The sequence below is a fragment of the Paralichthys olivaceus genome, chromosome 1 (genome assembly GCF_024713975.1).
Source record: "Paralichthys olivaceus isolate ysfri-2021 chromosome 1, ASM2471397v2, whole genome shotgun sequence".
NCBI classification, from domain to species: Eukaryota; Metazoa; Chordata; class Actinopteri; order Pleuronectiformes; family Paralichthyidae; genus Paralichthys; species Paralichthys olivaceus.
Genome location: NC_091093.1, coordinates 14,283,557 through 14,300,898, shown reverse-complemented (window position 1 = coordinate 14,300,898; position 17,342 = coordinate 14,283,557). Strand labels below are relative to the sequence as shown.

General features: G+C 41.2%; 1 protein-coding gene across 2 annotated transcripts in view; it reads right to left on the bottom strand.

Moving 5' to 3' along the window:
• Positions 1–16,994, bottom strand: part of galnt2 (UDP-N-acetyl-alpha-D-galactosamine:polypeptide N-acetylgalactosaminyltransferase 2) — a 52,299-nt gene extending 35,305 nt beyond the window's left edge. For both annotated transcript variants that reach the window (XM_020098872.2, XM_020098873.2), the window contains exon 1: positions 16,325–16,994. In XM_020098872.2, coding sequence (XP_019954431.1) covers positions 16,325–16,420 — 96 coding nt within the window. In that variant the 5' untranslated portion in view covers positions 16,421–16,994. The remainder of the gene's footprint in view (positions 1–16,324) is intronic.
• Positions 16,995–17,342: the final 348 nt, after the last annotated feature.

Genomic DNA, 17,342 nt, shown 5'->3' with positions numbered 1-17,342 from the left:
GAGGCTAAAAAGTAGGTCATCAGGGTGGTGGGCTGCAAAGGGTGGTTGAAGTTGAAATCCCCAATTCTCTCTTTCATTGGATACTTGCTTGCTCTCTTTCGTTCCCTACACCCCCTTTCTTCCTCCCTGCCTCCTTTGATGCTGCCACCTCCTCCTCTCTCCTGCGAACAGTAAATGACCATCCCTCCCTCGACCACAGCGGTGCTCTGTGATTACTACTGCCAGAAACGTTCCTTCTTTAAGAGAATCTAAATGATGGGAAGAGCTTTAGTTCAATTGTTTGGTGCATGGTAATGATCATGATGATTTGTGGAAATTACAGCTCCTGGTGCTTTTTGAAGAGAATATAATGACGGGGTGTTGCACTAAAAAAAGGCAGAAAGATTGAAATTGCAAATAGTGTTTGTACAATGTGGATGAAGACCCTCCAAACGACGGGGAGGTTATCAATGTTAAAGTACTGAAACACAGCAGGTTACCTCATACCATAGGAGTGAGTGTGTGAGTGTGTGTGTGTGTGTGTGTGTGTAACAGGAAGGAGCTTTAGGTCTATAAATATTTTCTTTCCCATACAAGGATAAATGTTTTCTGCAAGCCAGCAAGAGAGGGTGTATTTTTTCATGAATGGGTATCACATATGGATGTGAGTGGTGTGCAGGAGTTGTGCGTGTGTGTGTTTAGTCTGAACCGAAGCCAAGATTTACAGTCTCTGCATGACTATGTATGTTGTACTGTGTTTTGTTTATGTAAATTTGAGACCAAATGTTGAAATATGTATGGATGCATACACAGTATAACCTTTGCTCTAGATTTTCCATACAACTATCCACACACCATCATTACTTCTTATACACATCAGTTGCTAAATTGAACATACGTGCCAGAGCTGGATTCTAGCTCCCGCTGCAGGAGGATGAACTAATGGATGTCGACACAATCCTGTTTGGACATAAACCAGACATGTTCTATCCTTGGCCTGGCACCAATAACATCCTCTAAAAGCACCAATGCAGCCATTCTGTCATGCAGCCAGTACACAGAGCTATAGATCAGCAAGTCAAATCTATGATCCAATGGGGATTATTCCAACTTCAATATGCAATGTGAATAATAATGAGACATAAATTCCTGAAACCTGCTGTGAGACATCCTGAAAACCAGGGTGTACATATGTCCATTCCCTAAATTGCGATGTAAAATTAAAACTAACCGGATTAAAAGTAAACAATGTAAAAAAGACATGAACCTTGTTTCAGGCTTTCAGGTGCTAAAATGCCCTGGGATACGTATAGTTCCTAATTTGGGTTAAGATACAAAAACACTGGATTCTAGAGTTCCCATGATGCCAGAAAAAAGGTTTTTTAATGAAAGATCCTTTTCTGTCTGGAGAAAACTGATCTTCATGTGTTATCTAAGTGTAATATTTGATGAACAGCTCCATTTTCAGAACTATAGTGTCAGTGACAGACCATTATCAAGCTATATTTATGGACTGGTCTGACAGTGTAGAGGTGTATTCTGGTTTCAGGGTGCGTTGTTCATAGTTAGATTCAGTCATCATTAACATTCAGTTATCAACAAGACATTTCAAAAGGCTGCTGTCCTTATCATTACGTTACACCTGTGATGTGCAAAAGGCAAAGAAATGCAGTTAAATATTTCACATGAAAAGGAAAGGCAGCCGATGCAGCGCACAGAACAACTGCAACACAACTGCTATTCATTAAAAGGTCGGTCCAATGGCACACAAAAGTGTAAACCCAGCAGTATAAGTGCTGAGGATATCATGGATATCCTGCTCATTTGTCAAGTTAAGAAAGAGTAAAACTCAGCAATATATTGTAAATGTAATGCAAACACTGGATCTGTTTACTGTCTGCTGCCCCCCCCCCAACAGAACCAGTACAGCATGCAGTCCAAACAACAGACAGAACTATGACACATAATTTATCACTTTGGGTGTGTGTGCATAAATCGATTTGGTTCCTATGTTGCTTAAAATGTTTGACTGTGGATGCCTGCAGACAAATGACAAATTTAATTTATCTGTAAAAGATTACTTCTTATGTCGAGCTTTTTTCTTGATCATCATCATTATGATAATCATTGAGAAATGTGGGCTATGTAACAATAGAGCAGAGACAACTGAATTTATGTCACAATGTGTCGCAATAATAAATAAAAGCAGCAAAATACAAGAATTAAAACCAGCTACAAATTGAGTTATTAAGTGAATAGCCAAGTCGAAGAGTCACTTTCAATGTCAAGTTCAACAGCAGTGCAAAAACAAAGTTAGATTTCATTTCTATCGTGCTGCTGTTTTTGGAAACATGAGAACTGTAAGTAACAGAGTGTGAAAGCCGAGTTATCTGCCAACAACAGAAACAGAAACAACACAGACTTGGGTCCCGGCGGAATACAAATTCTCTGGTGCCACAATTTATCTCAATTCTGCCATTGCAGCTCTGAAAGTGTAATTTCATTTAGCTGCGTTCATACATTTAAATCAGTGAGCTGACAAGAGCCATGCACAGAGTTATGCCATATTTGCTTTCTGTTTATGGCTACAGATTCTGGTGCTGCTGTAGTTGCACACTTGTGGTTGATTCATTCACACGCAGGTGGGGAGGTGACCTGTTACCTGGGACTTGTTAGAACGTCATACCCTGAGCAGGAACGCACTGTGATAGGAACAAACACAGCTGATAGACAGCAGACTGGACAATGGACAGTCCTAGCTGCAAGAAGGAAGAGTGATACAAAACCGAACATAGCATACTGTCAGGTGAAAGATGTACCTGAGTACTTCGTCTCCAACATGACGTTAAGCTCCAGGTCTTAATGACAGGCAGACCGGAGGGCAGTGCAACAACCCATTTCAAATCAACCCGAGCTAAGGTGTTAGATGGTTTGAACTATTCTTAGCCCGTCTTGATGGGATGTGACACAATCACATCTGCTCCTCCCCCACTGGGCAGAAATCGCAGATATATCAAACCTACCTTTTAAGGCAGAAATGCAGAGAGCCACAAAAAAAGGCATGAGGCCCTGCTGGCCCAAGGGCACATGATATTCTGTTACTTTCTGTGTTTGTGGTTTCTAAAACTGTGGGTAAGGGCCCAAAAGTGGGTCACGGGCCTGTTTCTGGAGGATCTGTTTAATGACAGGAATATTGTGTTTTCATAACTGTGTTCATAATTTGCTCCCTGGGTAAGGGACTGAATTCCGGGCCTACTTCAAAAGAACAACAAAAGAACACACTGCATTAAAAATGTAAAAACAAATAGTATGACAAAGCAAGTGTGCATGGGAAGAGAAAGAAGCGTGCTTGTGAAAGACAGGAACACAAAAATCCAAATACATGGGAGGAAAGAGGTGGGAGAGAAAGTGTATTACCATATGGCCTGTTGGAGAGTTAACATAAATATGGCCTGAGTCAGGGGAAAACACAGACAGACACACACACAGACACACACAGACACACACAAAGACACACACAGACACACACACAGACACACACACAGACACACACACTAGAAAGAGTTACAAGCATAAGCAGCTACTCATTTCTCGTCTATAACCTTTGCCGGCTGAGACATAAACCATCACTAGCAGTGACTAGCTGCAGCTAGCTGGCTGTTAAAATTATCTAACAGCCAGCTGTTAAATAATTCAAACCTGATCTGTGCTTTACTCTTCATTTTTTAGATCTTTTTCTCTGAGTTTAGATCAGAACTAACCAATGTGCATTTTGGATGAGTACTTTCAAACAAGGCAATAATACAACCTCCCCTACTGCTGATCAGCATGACTGACTCTTTGGCTGACAGTATAATGAATTATGAAATGGCCCCTAGCCTGGTTCCTGTTACACAGCAGATAATAAGCTCGTGACATGGACATGCTAACAGGGAGAAGACAAACACACAATTAACTTAATGTCTTACACTTTAACATACGGCCACTACTGGAAACTACACACTTCAGTGAGATTGCTTGTTGGCAACACTGGTACTTCTCAGAGGAACTGATGGGTGCAGCTACTTATTTTGGAGTGACAAAGCATTTCCTACCATAAATCACTGTACATGAAGTCATACAATTACAACTGGCTTTACAATCCTGAGGCAGCAGAATTAGTCTGAAAGTGAGGAAACACTATTTCATATAAACCTCTGCGCTGAGTTAAAATGGAGGGTTTATGTTAAAAAGAGAGGTATACTTTACCATTAAGTTAAAATTGGAAATGCATGAGTCTGTTTTTACAGAAGAGCCAACCAAGGCTTCTGTCACCAGAGGCACACACCATACAGTAGAAGTCTGTTTTTTAACACCACACGATTTCCTGACTATTTATTTTTGCAAATGGTCTGATTTTCATTTTTTTTTCCATTAGAATTTCAACAAGTCAAACAGATGCCTGCTGCCCATGCTGCTTTCAAGCTACCTTATTCTTTTTTTACTGCTTTTTCAGCCATTCAGGTCCGACAGCAACTTGACTTGAAGGAATGAGTGGAAAAAAACCTTCGTGTCGCCAAATACTGTAATGAGTTGGCATATAAACTTCTGAGATGCAAACAAAAAACTCTTAAATCTGCTGACGTGTCCCTGTGAGGAGAAACAAGCCCACAGGAAAAGTTAGCTCGCGGGAGGACATGCTGTGGCCAGACACACACACAGACTCTTTTGTGTTGGCATAACTATCCTTGTTAAGACACTGTTGAGCTCTTATCTTATAATCTATCTAGTATTTCATAATTAACACTATATGTACTATATATATAACATATAAACACAAAATTATTATTCTGGGTTATGTTTGGGTAAGCTGTATATTTTGTAAATATTACACATTACACCTATTTTAATAAATATTAAAGCATGTTCCACATGATGATTTTGGTCCAATCATGATTAAATCTGCATAAGTGGTTGTTTAATTAGCTCAAGATGGAGAAAAGCCTTGTGAATACACACTCATTGGATACATTCAGATCAGTGTGGAAACATTTGTTTAGTAATTTGAATGTCCTTGCAACACACATTTAAATGCACACACCTATACCCCATTTAGGACTTTATATTGACTTTCAATCATTGTGGACAGCCAAACCAAAACCTTGTACCTAAACTTTACCATGACCAATTCATTACTAACCCTCAAACCTAACCACAATTCACATCTCACACCTAACTTTAACCAGGACCTCAGATATGGTATTTTGCATCATAGGACCAGGCTTCGGTCCCCATGAGGTAGATGTATATGGTGGAATGGGTCCTGAAGGTGTGTCCACACACTCACAGTGTAGTCATCTCATCCACTTCTATCCATTGTATTGGACTCTTACACTCATACTCATATGAGGCACTAGTTTGTTAGTCAGTTAAGACATTCTATTCATTCTGACTCCTCCTTACTGTAAATGAGAACAAACCAGTTAAGCCAAGTCAGCAACTCTGTTTCCTGAAACCCATTTCAACATATTGTTTAAAAAGACAAGTCACAAGCTTCTCCTTTACAAGTGTTGACCAATAAAATCATAAACCAAACTGTGGATTTTGAACTTAGTGTATGTGTGAAGCAGTGTGTTAATTTCAGTCCTGTAGCAAATGGGTTATGATGGTGGAGAAATCACAAGGAGCATCAGTAGTAGGAGTCAGTGGAGTAGGTCTGTGTCATATATGTAGATGATGGGCTTGTTATCAGTTTAATCAATATATCCAAATTGCTTTGATAGCATCTGCATCGTCTTCCTCTTTCTTCCTGCAGAGCAGTTGTCAGTATAAAATGGTGACGAGGCAACAAGGAAAACTTTGCTTATTTAATCTGACAGGCAGATACCAGAATCTAAGATTTACAATTAATAACAACGAATCAAAAAATAGGCTGAGGAGTCATGTTTGAGCAGCCCCTAATCAAATCAATGGACAATCGATGGTACAGTTTTTGCAGGGATTTATAAAAGCATATAGGAAATGCACATATTAAACCAAGAGAATCAATTTCAGACACATGTGGAAGACAAATCACAAATAGCTGGTGTTAGCTGTGTTTTACAGAATTGATGAAAGAAATACCAGTTTGTTATCGCATGGCCATGATGTGATGAAGGGTGAGAAGTTAACACCTCCCACCAGACAAGTGGTTGAAAATCCACAGTACCCATCACTTTGGCACATGGCCAGAGATTATTCGGACATTTTTTCCATTTTAAAAATCACTTACACTGCTGCGTTTCATCACCAATGGGAGTTTACTATGCTGCCGTTAAAACCATTCACCATAAAATACACCTAATGGACTGGCTCCAGTCCATACCTTCTCTCTACAATGCTTACCGATTGATTCATTCAGGGGAAGCCATCACTGCAAAGTATTTTAGTATTATCTTTCATGAATCATGTATGAAATTACACTTAACATCTACAATTATTTTGTGCACTAAATATTGGATGCTGTTACAGTATAAAGTAATTTCTTGTGATTTTTGTGATCTTATTTGTTAATTCAGAGAAAATGTCAAAAACTAATATTCAGAAACATCAGCAGCTCAATCAGCATTGAGACCAGTAAACAGAGTCAGCATTGGGATTCTGTGACAGATCCACCACACATGTCTACCGTGAATGTTTCTGGAGGAGGAGGTGGGTGGCCTGGATGCCTGTTTGCATGTGCTTCAATCAGCTCTGTATTGTATTTGCTTTGTAAGTGTGCAGTAGCAAACAACAGGAAGTGGTGTGGAAGGAGCATCATCCCAGACAGAGACTTAGTATTCTTCAGGTTGTGCAAAAATATTCTCCTCAAAGCTGATACATATCTTGTTGAGGGTGTTGTAAATATGGGAAAGATTAAAGGCTAAGGCACCTATCTTTCATCTTAATGAGCCTGTCAACAGTAGCAAAGAGCTTGTCCCTTGTCCCCCCCCCCCCCCCCCCGATGTTAAGAACAATATTCAATTTATGAATTCAGATCATGGCTGACAGTTGCAAGTACAGCTACATCAAAAGAGAAACAGTCAAAAGCTTGAAGAGCTCCTATGGTTTTAAAAATTCTGAAACTGTGGCCAAAACAGCTAAACAAATGCCAACAGTCTAAAAAATACAATACAGGAGGACGGATCCGTGATACCCCAACTCGATTTCACAATGTTAAAGTTTGATATGTATGCGGAAATGAAGAGAGCCTACTGGTTTCATCCGTATTTGTGCACATCTTCTGAAAGATCACAGACATGAAAGACAAAGCTGCACAGTGTAGCCTTGGAAGTATGTGGTATGTGGAAGTATGTTACCATTTCAAGTCTTCATTTGAAATGCTCGTATCTCATTTCGTGTGTAAAGGCAGCATAAATGAGCCTTCACCCGTATTTGTAAATTATACACATAACACTGATTCTATTAAATGACTCACAGGCCACATCAATTCAACAGTGTGGGAGCATTTTGGTTATCGTTGTCATTTGTTTAGCGATTTCCATGTCATTGCCACAGGATACAAGCAAAACACCATGACCACCTCCACTCCATATCAGGCCTCTTTGAATATTTTAGCCAGATAACAGGAACACAGATTACTGCTGACCTGACTGCCATGTTCTGAGCATGTCAACTTCAATGTTATAACACAGCTACAATAGTTTGTCTCTGTGACAAATTGAATAAACAAGGGCTGGTCTGTTTTCTCATGTTTGAATGAAAAAGCAGATCCCTGACATTTTCTTGTCTCTGCGCTTGTCCCTTGGAACAATGGAAAGCTTTATCCCTTTTCTTCACTTTACTATGAATGCATGTCATATGCCAGGGAAGAAAATCATCAAGAGAAGAAAATAATCCAGTTTACAGCACATGTACAGAGGCAGCATGTTATTATATCTAACCACAAGGAACCTATTTATGACCACGAGGGGTGGATACAAGAGAGAGAAAGACTGAGTTCAATTATATTAAATAAGTAAAATCTGGTGTTCTCTTTGCCACAGATCAGCATGTGGTCAAACACACCTGGTAGCAGTTGTCAGTTTCATATCAAGAGATGTAAACTGCTCTTTTAAAGATCTACCTAAACTATTTGTTCTCTTTCTTGGCAACGTCTCAGTCTATTTCCTGGTATCTCCACAGCTATCCGTCTGTTCAGCACGGCCGGTCAGTCATTTGGATTCAGGGCTGGTAGATCAGAACTAACTCCTTCTGACTGGAGGAAGTAAAAGCTCCCAGACCCGACACAGCTCAGCATTCTCTCATCCGATCCAGCCACACTCTTTTTCTACCACTTTTTTCTACCAAAATCTCACCATTTTTCACCATTGATTTTTTTTTAAAATTACAGTAATTGCTTTAATTTGTTTGCGAGGCCTGTTAAAAGTCTTGGTTTATTTTCAAACAAACATTTAGACAAAGATGTTTCAACAGGCAGCCAGTTGGCTCTGGTATAAAAATGTAAGATCACACTCCTTCTAACATAACCCTGTTTGGCTGTTTAGCTAACATACGTGCACAAGCAGGACAGAGGTGTGATGCTTTACTGTTTATATTTGGTGCAAAAGAAAAAGGTATTCTAAACTGTTAAATAAATTGTTACATAAAATTAAGAATTTGAATCATTTTGAATTAACTATCTTTGACAAATTGTTATGGAACACAGTCACTACTTTCTGTTTTGGACAAATCAATGAATCCGCTGACTGAAAATAATTACTAGTTGCAGCCCAAGCTAAATTACTACCTAGCCTGATATTGATTAATCTGTTCCATAAAGTGTAGATGGTCTGTTTGTGGTTCTGTCAGGTTCACAGCTCGCATTGTCAGTTTCTAAGCAATGTTAGGAAAACCTCCATTTGTGGGAGGGGTTTATCGAAAAATCACGCGAAAGCCGTCTAAAGTTGGAATTACAACTCGGAAAGTCTGCAAAGATTTTGGTGCATGTGTTGCCAATTTGGCAATGTCATCACTATAATAAGATAATCTTTCAATCCACTCTAAATAGTAGCTTTAATGTCAACTTGTCAAGTGTTTACCTTTTGTACTGTGCAAACTGCATGTCCATCTCGCACAAGTGCTCAACACCAGACATTATTGTGCGACTTTTGGAAAGAGGTGTTAAATGCTCTTAACACATAAATACAACACATTTTGTTTACAGCGTCCGTCCATGTTTTTTTCCACATTCTGATCTCAGATTCTTTCCCCTCCACATTATTTAACTCGGAAAAATAACTCGGAACTTAAACAACACAACTCTCTTGATATGTCTGTATCCTATCAGATCTGAATCAGATCAACATCTGCCAGAACTGAACATTAATTAAACCCGCACACATAGATTTCATACAAAAGCTGTATATCTGTGAAGGAGTCTGTACCTGGGGATCTCCAGCTTAATTCAAGCCTTTTATTGATTCAGCGTTTGCTCTGTGGAACTGCATTTAGTTAGTTAGCAATAATGGATCTGCTTGCAGGCTGAAATAACAGTGTATTCTGGCATTATAAACATATTGACCTGCTGTGGCCTCAAGTGGTTTAAAAGCCACAGGTCTTTAAGCTAGATTACTCTACCGTAGTTAAACATGTGTATGTGTATGTAAATAAGTGTGCATAGATAGTTCTGACGTTGAAGAGAAGTGTGCAGACTCCTGTGCTGAGGAGCAGAGGCTGGCATCCACCACGTCTTACTACCACACATAAAATAACAAGCCAAAGCGCAATCTAATCGACTCCATTAACACAACATCCTCATCAGTCACTGGATCAATGTGCGACTGCCAATTTTCAACATTCCAACATTTTCCACTGTTACGTCAGCGAAATGCTTTGAGTCAGTAAAGTCACATTATCTAGTTTGAGGCATGCACAGACTGGCAGAGACTGGCCGCCTACAGCTGCAGATATAGTAACAGTGACTGTAACTTTCACTCATGAGTTCTGGACCCGGCCGCTTTACAAACTCTCTGAATCCGTACTGAGACGACACATTTCCTGCTTCTCTCCTCTCTACAGTTTGCTGGAAGGAAAAGCTCACCACGGAATCATCTACCACCAAGTAGAAACTATATAATCCAAACCTCCGGCTAATAACACTGAGGAAACCTATTATAATATATTTTCATCGTCATTTATGGAAATTTTTCATTATAATTGTGCTAATCTACATATTTATGAGTCAAGTGACATACATTTCATGGGATGTCTTGACTACACGCAACACACCTTATCTTCAGAAAAAACACACTGTTAATTACTTTGATAAATCCAATTATCAGTTAATGTAATTAACGCTCTATCCAGGGGCGGATCTACTGGTAGGGCATGGGGTGCCAAGCCTCAGAATTACCATTACAAATTTACAAGATCAAATCTCTGAAGTCAAAGTGCAAGTGATTCCTCCGAGAGACGATCCTCTTTCCTTGGCTCTACCCCTCCGCAAACTTGAGCAGTTCACTGAATGCATTCAAAGGCAGTTGGCAGGCTACATGACGAGGGGATGAGGCATAAGGGAGCAAACAACCCAGACGGTCTTGTCAGCAGCTGTGACCAGCCATACCTTTGTTTTTCTCCCTGCCCGAGCAGCATTCTTTGCAGCATCTACCGGTTTAGGCCACACATAATGTAATGTGTGTGTATGTGTTTCTTGTAGAAAACTAGGACAGCCACGGATGTATGGTGACAGGGTTGCTTTGTTTAGTAACTCTATGCTTGTGCTTTATGTTGTTTGAGGGACGGATTAAAACTGAATGAACCCAAATTGCCTGCAGCCACAAACATCTTCTTAAGTGCTCAGTCTGCAAACATTCAAATTTGAGATCATGCATGTCCTGTAAGTGTAAGAGAAGAAAAGAACAACATTTAAAAAAAGAATGAAAATCACTTGCTCAAGTCAATACCCAAGTAAGTTCATTTACTCCTCTGCACTCCAGAGTTTGCACCTCACTAACATAATTTGATGATCCGTTATAGATTCATTTCAAATTGAGGGATTAGATATCTTGAGTACATGATTAGTTGATTTCTGCCACCTTTAGAAATTTTTATTTTAAAAAGAAACTTAAGATATATATATATATATATATATATATATATATTTCCACAAACCCTTTTTAGTCTCCATGCTGCTCTCCTTCAACCCCATGAATACTTTTCTAGGTCTACCCCTGCAGCTTTGCTCAAACTGGTGATATCTTTCTTATTAAAGTGTTTATGTTGTTGGTTCAGTTCCACCTTCCTCTATCTGCCATTTAGTTCTCCTCTCACGCTGCTGATTAGAAGAAAAAGTAGACTCAACAGTGGGACGTCGGCTTTTCAAGAGAGGGCCGGAAAATCCCTCTGAGCTTCGTCCAACAAGGAAGACTTTAATGAGGCAGCCGGCTCATGTTTGCAACATTATCCTCCAGTGTACAACAATGCACTTACAGATATGTGGGTTTGTACTGAGTCCAGCTGCTGGGTGTCTCCCAAAGTTCCCTGTCATTCTAGACACCGACTGTGTACAGGAGATGAGAAGAGGGGAAACTTTACTTTCAGTCCATCTATCCATCTGTTAGCAACACTGCTTATCCTTTCAAGGTTGGAGGTGGAGGGGAGCCGGAACCAATCCTAGCTGACATTGGGACAAGGGTATACAACAATCTATCTCAGAGCCGACAGATACAAACAACCACACACTTACTGATGAGCAGATCGGTGCCAATAAACCGAACTTGCACATCCACAGATATTCAACAAAATGGTACATGGACTATTAATATTGTCCTTTTCTAGTCTTATCGATCACTCAGAGCGCTTTACAGTACAATTCGCATTCACCCATTCATGCACACATTCACACAGCTCTTATGCATACAGTGCTTTTTTTCTGTCAGCACAGCCTTCAGTGGCAATTTGGGGATAGGTTTCTTGCCGCAAGGACATTTTGGAATTCGGAGCATAGGTAGTTGGGGATGAAACCACCGATCAAGTTTCTTGCTATGAGGTACACCACAGCACGGCCCCCCCCCCATCCATCAACTACAAATGTACATGTTCAACTATAAAATATGTAAAAGGAGCAGATTCCTCACAGTTATCATTATAAAAATGTAGAAATGTAGTTCTAATTTCCAACCAATGCCAAGGGGTTGAAAATATGAATCTTTATTAGAAACCATCACCCTTTGTTGTAAAAATTTAAAATATGACAATCAATTCATAACGAAATCCTTATTTCTAGAATTGTAGTGATTATGGACTGATCCCAGCTCAAAGCCTCTCATTCAGACTGTATATAAACAGAACTGAAGCCAGTGAACCTGAAAAATACTCAAGAACACAGTAAAACTGTGTACACACTAATTAAAGTAAGAACCGTTCCCACTGAAGCAGCTTGTATTATATGTTCAAGGATATGAAAATGATTTTGTATAAAAGGTTTGCACTTGACCGATGGAGATCTCAGTCCTTGTTTTTATTGCCTTGTCAGAAAAAGCTTGCAAGGAACATGTGAGAAATGGCAGCATTCATTTCTGAACGGCGCAGTGCGATCGCTCACAGGCATTGATACTGTGTTCAAAAAGTGTCTTTGAAGTTGTCACACAGACAAGAGGGACATTCTTCCAAATGGGATACTTTTGAACTGATAATGCTATTTGGTGAGAGCTTTGATCCAAAGAGCCACCGCGTCATGGTTTTGTGTGTATGTGTGTGAATGAACTTATTCCTCAGGCACAGACCCTGTCCTTCAAGATTATTCAAAAGTGTATTAGCTGCCATGATATCTCAGCCCAAAGCCACTGGACATTGAATTCCCCACAATGCTCGTGAACAGAGACGACACAATGTGTAGCTTTGTGAGGTGTAACCCTGGGTTAAAACACAATTTGTGAACTTCCTCCCTTTCTAATTCTCTTTTCACCACTTAACATGCAGGCAAGTCACCATTAACTCAAGTATGACTAATGAATGAATGAACGTACACGCCTCTGAATCACACTTTGAACATGAGGGGGAGTGTTTGTCCATAACTGGAAACCTACCAACACTGTTACATCATTAGATTCCCATTGTTTCCGATTCACATATCTGTTGTCATGAGAAGAAACAAGATGAAAAAACAAATGACAAAGTCACCAGAGAAGAACTATTTGTGACATTATTACGAGTTGATAGCTATCGATTAGGACTTAATCGATCAACGAGAACGATAAATATTCAATAATCAATTAATTTATAATAAATATCACAATTCGCCAATTCTAACATCTCAATTATAAGGACTTGCTGTTTGTCATTTTCACTCGGTCAAACACAACTTGCAATGTAAAGAAAATCAATTCTCATTTGCTTGAAAAATGTTACATTATATAAAATGAAAGGACTTTTAATTTTGGCACAAAGTACAGAAGCAGCCTTAGTGCAAAACCAAACACCGGCCATTGTTAAAACCACATTTGTTTTTAAATTGGTTTCATGAGGCCAGGGTGCACGAAATGTGGTCCATCTGTGTTGAGCCTCGAGCGCTTTCGAAAAACATTGCTAAACTCCAGTCCAGCTACAAAGTTTGTTTGACGACATCAGAGAGAAATCTCTTAACTCCTTGGTTCCTTGAAAGTAGAGTACGTGAGATGGAAAACAACACTTAACCTGAGCAGCAGCACCTTTGTTTGAACAGATTAAATCTCCCGGTGTGTAAAGACACCATCCAGGTGCAACCGAACAACCCAGCTCCACATTAATGCTGCCCACAAATCAACTCAAAAGAAAGTTGCTTATCATGGATTGTCCCTTTGACCCTCTTAAAACACACACACACACACACACACACACACACACACACACACACACACACACACACACACACACACACACACACACACACACACACACACACACACACACACACACACACACACACACACACACACACAGCTATCAGCCTAATGGAAAAGTAACAGCTCTGCTCTGGTTGACTGGAGTAAAGCAAACAAAGTAAAGTGACAGGTGAAATACACACAGAACCTTCGCACACACTAACACATGCACACACAACCAAATCTAGAGGGGTAACAGAGGCAGTGTGCCAATGAAACTGCCCAAGCAGAGGACTCCCCACAGAAAAATAAACAGGGTACACTGGACTACATAACATCTGACAGGACACATGGACACAGTTAGAACAAGCACAATGTTCCCCCAACACAAAAACGTAACTATCACACACACACACCAAGAAGAATAAGAATGTTTACACCACTAACACATCTTACTCATGTGACAAACATGTGAACACCTGGAGGATGTTCAACTTCAATTTCACATGTGAAGGCCTGGTTTATTATGAATGGAATTCATACCCTCTCATACACAAAGTCAATCTTAGCAGCTACTATCATCATTACTACTTAAATGACTCTTACAACACTATAATCACAACTTCTACCGACTTTTCCAGTTACCAGTAGTGTGACCACAAAAACCCATTAGTCGAAGACGTAGCTGTAACCCAACTACATGACACAAACAGGAAAAACACAACAGTCATGCAACCCCTCCTGCCTTCATGAAGGTTAAACGGTCCAGTTTGTGTTGAAACTGTTTTAGAGATGTGTCGACATTTTGGAGGCTGCAGTTTGTGATGCTTTTGAATTGGGTTGTGTTATATTGACAGGCGTTACTTACAGGGCAGCAACTAACATGCATATATTTGGTCTTCTTGTGTGTCTTGTTTTACCTAATTTTTAGTCCCGAACCCAAAGAGATTCTAATGACTATAAATTCAATAAAGGAAAAGGCACATGTGGGAAGCTGGGGGCACCACATATTTGTCCACATTGTTAACTTTAAAAAACAATGAATTGGTTATTACCTGCACCAAGGAGGTTACATTTTTACGCCTCTTCGGTTTTCACAAAACAAGACAACAAATTTCCACAAAACATGGTGGAACGATGTGGGAGGAAGAACCCATTAGATTTTGGTGCAGACCCAGATCAGGGGTTGGATCCAGGAATATTTTACCCACCTTCTTTACCATTGTGAGATCTTGCATGTTAAGGGAACTGAAATTTATGAATGGTGACATTGGCTCACTTGTTGTTGCTTATTTACTTCCATTAATACTTTTTTATTGGATGTAATTTATTCAGTTTGAAGAATTTTGATGACTGTATTCATTTGAATCCTTGTACATGTATATGTACATGTATTCGCAATATGATCAGGTACGTACTGTATTGTACATGTATGTATAAACACATCTTTAGGGTAATTGCTATGTTGTTTGTTGTAAAATCGGAGATTTGTACATATGTAAATGTTCATGTGGGTTTTTCGGGCCGGAGCATGGATGAAGAGCTCAAGAACAATTTTTTGACTTTGAGGGACAATACAGTAACTATTGATCCTGGTGCAGCTTGATTGAATTTAGTGTTTCAATCGTAGCTTTTGATTTTAGTCCCTGATTATTGATAGAAATGGGATGTATGATGTATCAGAGACACACAGCTGAATCCCTAAAAGAGCTCTAACCAATCAACTGGACATTATCAGAGGACTTACTGCAGGGCTGTTGAATCAGACTGCATTACTTTTAGCTCAGTGAAGCTTTTACACTTGCATCTCCAGATCAAATGAAGAGAACCTCAACACCACAGCGGTGGACTCAGCCTGGACTCAGGTTCTTCTCCCAGTAATTCAAGAAAACAAGATGAGCTGATGTTTGCAGCCACCATTCATCCTGACAGACAGCACGGTGTATATGAGGGATTTAACCCGGCGTTTATCTGCCTCCACACTTCCTGAGCAGCAGCCGCCGCTTGTGCTGACGTGCTCTATGGGCGAACCCCCCCAACTCCACACCCAGCCTCCACCACCCCACACCCCCGGCCCTGTGAGCCAGGCCAGCAGCCTCCCATGAACAACAATCACTCCGCTATTCCTCCACCTTCACCCGGCTCTCACGTCAAACCGGCGACGCAGCGGTACAGTGACTGACACGCTGCCCGGCGCCGACCTGCTCCGGTCCCGCTGCCACGGAACGGCACTCACCGGCACAGCGGGAGGTCCCCGCACGCCGACCCGACCGGCCCCGTTCCCCCTGCTGCCCTTGTCCACACTCATCTCCAGCAAATCAATGCCTGCCCACTGATACTAGCAGGCCCTCTATCACACTCGTCACAGCATCGGTGCAGCCGCAAAGAAAAACAGCGAGTCCCCGTTAAAAGAGGAGGAGAAGCGGCATCACAGCCCCAAATCACACCGCTCCATCTTCGCTTTGTCGTGGAAGGAAACGTCCGCATGAGCCGGGGACCGCAGCGTTTAGCCGGGGAAAGACAGTCGAACAACACGGGGAACCTACCTTTCGACTCAGCGCTGTCCCTGAGTAGTAGTAGTAGGCTATCCCCAGCACCCACAGCACAGCAAAACACAACGATATCCTCGATTTCCTCCGCATGGCTGCTTCGGGTTTTTCTTCTAGCCCGACCGCCCGTGTGTGCACTGTGGCTCCGCTCCGGCTTGTCTCGGCTCAGGCTGGAAGCGGCTCGTCCCCGTCGGCTGTGTCCGTGCAGGGCGCTTCGCCGTGCGGCTTCGGCAGGCTCTCTCAGTCGGTCAGGGGGAGCGGAGGCAGCAGGAAGCAGCCAACCACCATCAGCGAGGTTAGAGGGCAAAGGCGAGCCGACTCTAATCCAATCAAACACCGGCTCACGCAGCCCTGGAGGAGGGCCCGAGCTGGCTCTGCTGGGTCGAGAGAGCCGTGCCGTGCGGTTCCGTGCTAGAGCCGAGCGCAGAGGGGCTGGAGGGGTGGGGACAGTCCCTGTAGGGAATGTTAGTTGTAAAATTTCAGGAGCGAGTCCTTGGGAGCTGAGAGAAGATCTGAGAGGAGATCTGTGATCTTCATATGATTCCACTGTGGGCTGTGCAGCTGCATGCACGTGCTGCGAGGAGACACTGGGAGCGCCAGAGTCACAGATTCAACCGAGTTAAACGATACACAAAAAGACTTCCTCTTCAGCCCCTCTGGTTCCTCTGACCTGATATAAAACACAGGTGGAGAGTTTAGTTTTACTTTCTTTCCCCCCTCCTCTCTCCTCCTTGTTCTCAATCTAACTCCTGTGGTCAGGATGTGGCAACAAAACTTATTCTGGTGCAAACAACTTAGCCTCAGGGATGTGCACAGACATTTTGGGGGGCCACAGCCCCAAGTATGAAAAAGGGCCCTTATATTTATTTATAAAACAAAAAGTTTAATATAGTAGCACATCTCTGACTTACTTACCAGTTATTTTAATATCCTCACACAATTGTTAAATACAGTTCACATAGAGACAATGGTCTTCTTTAATATTCACTGGGTTTATCACAAGAACAACAAAACA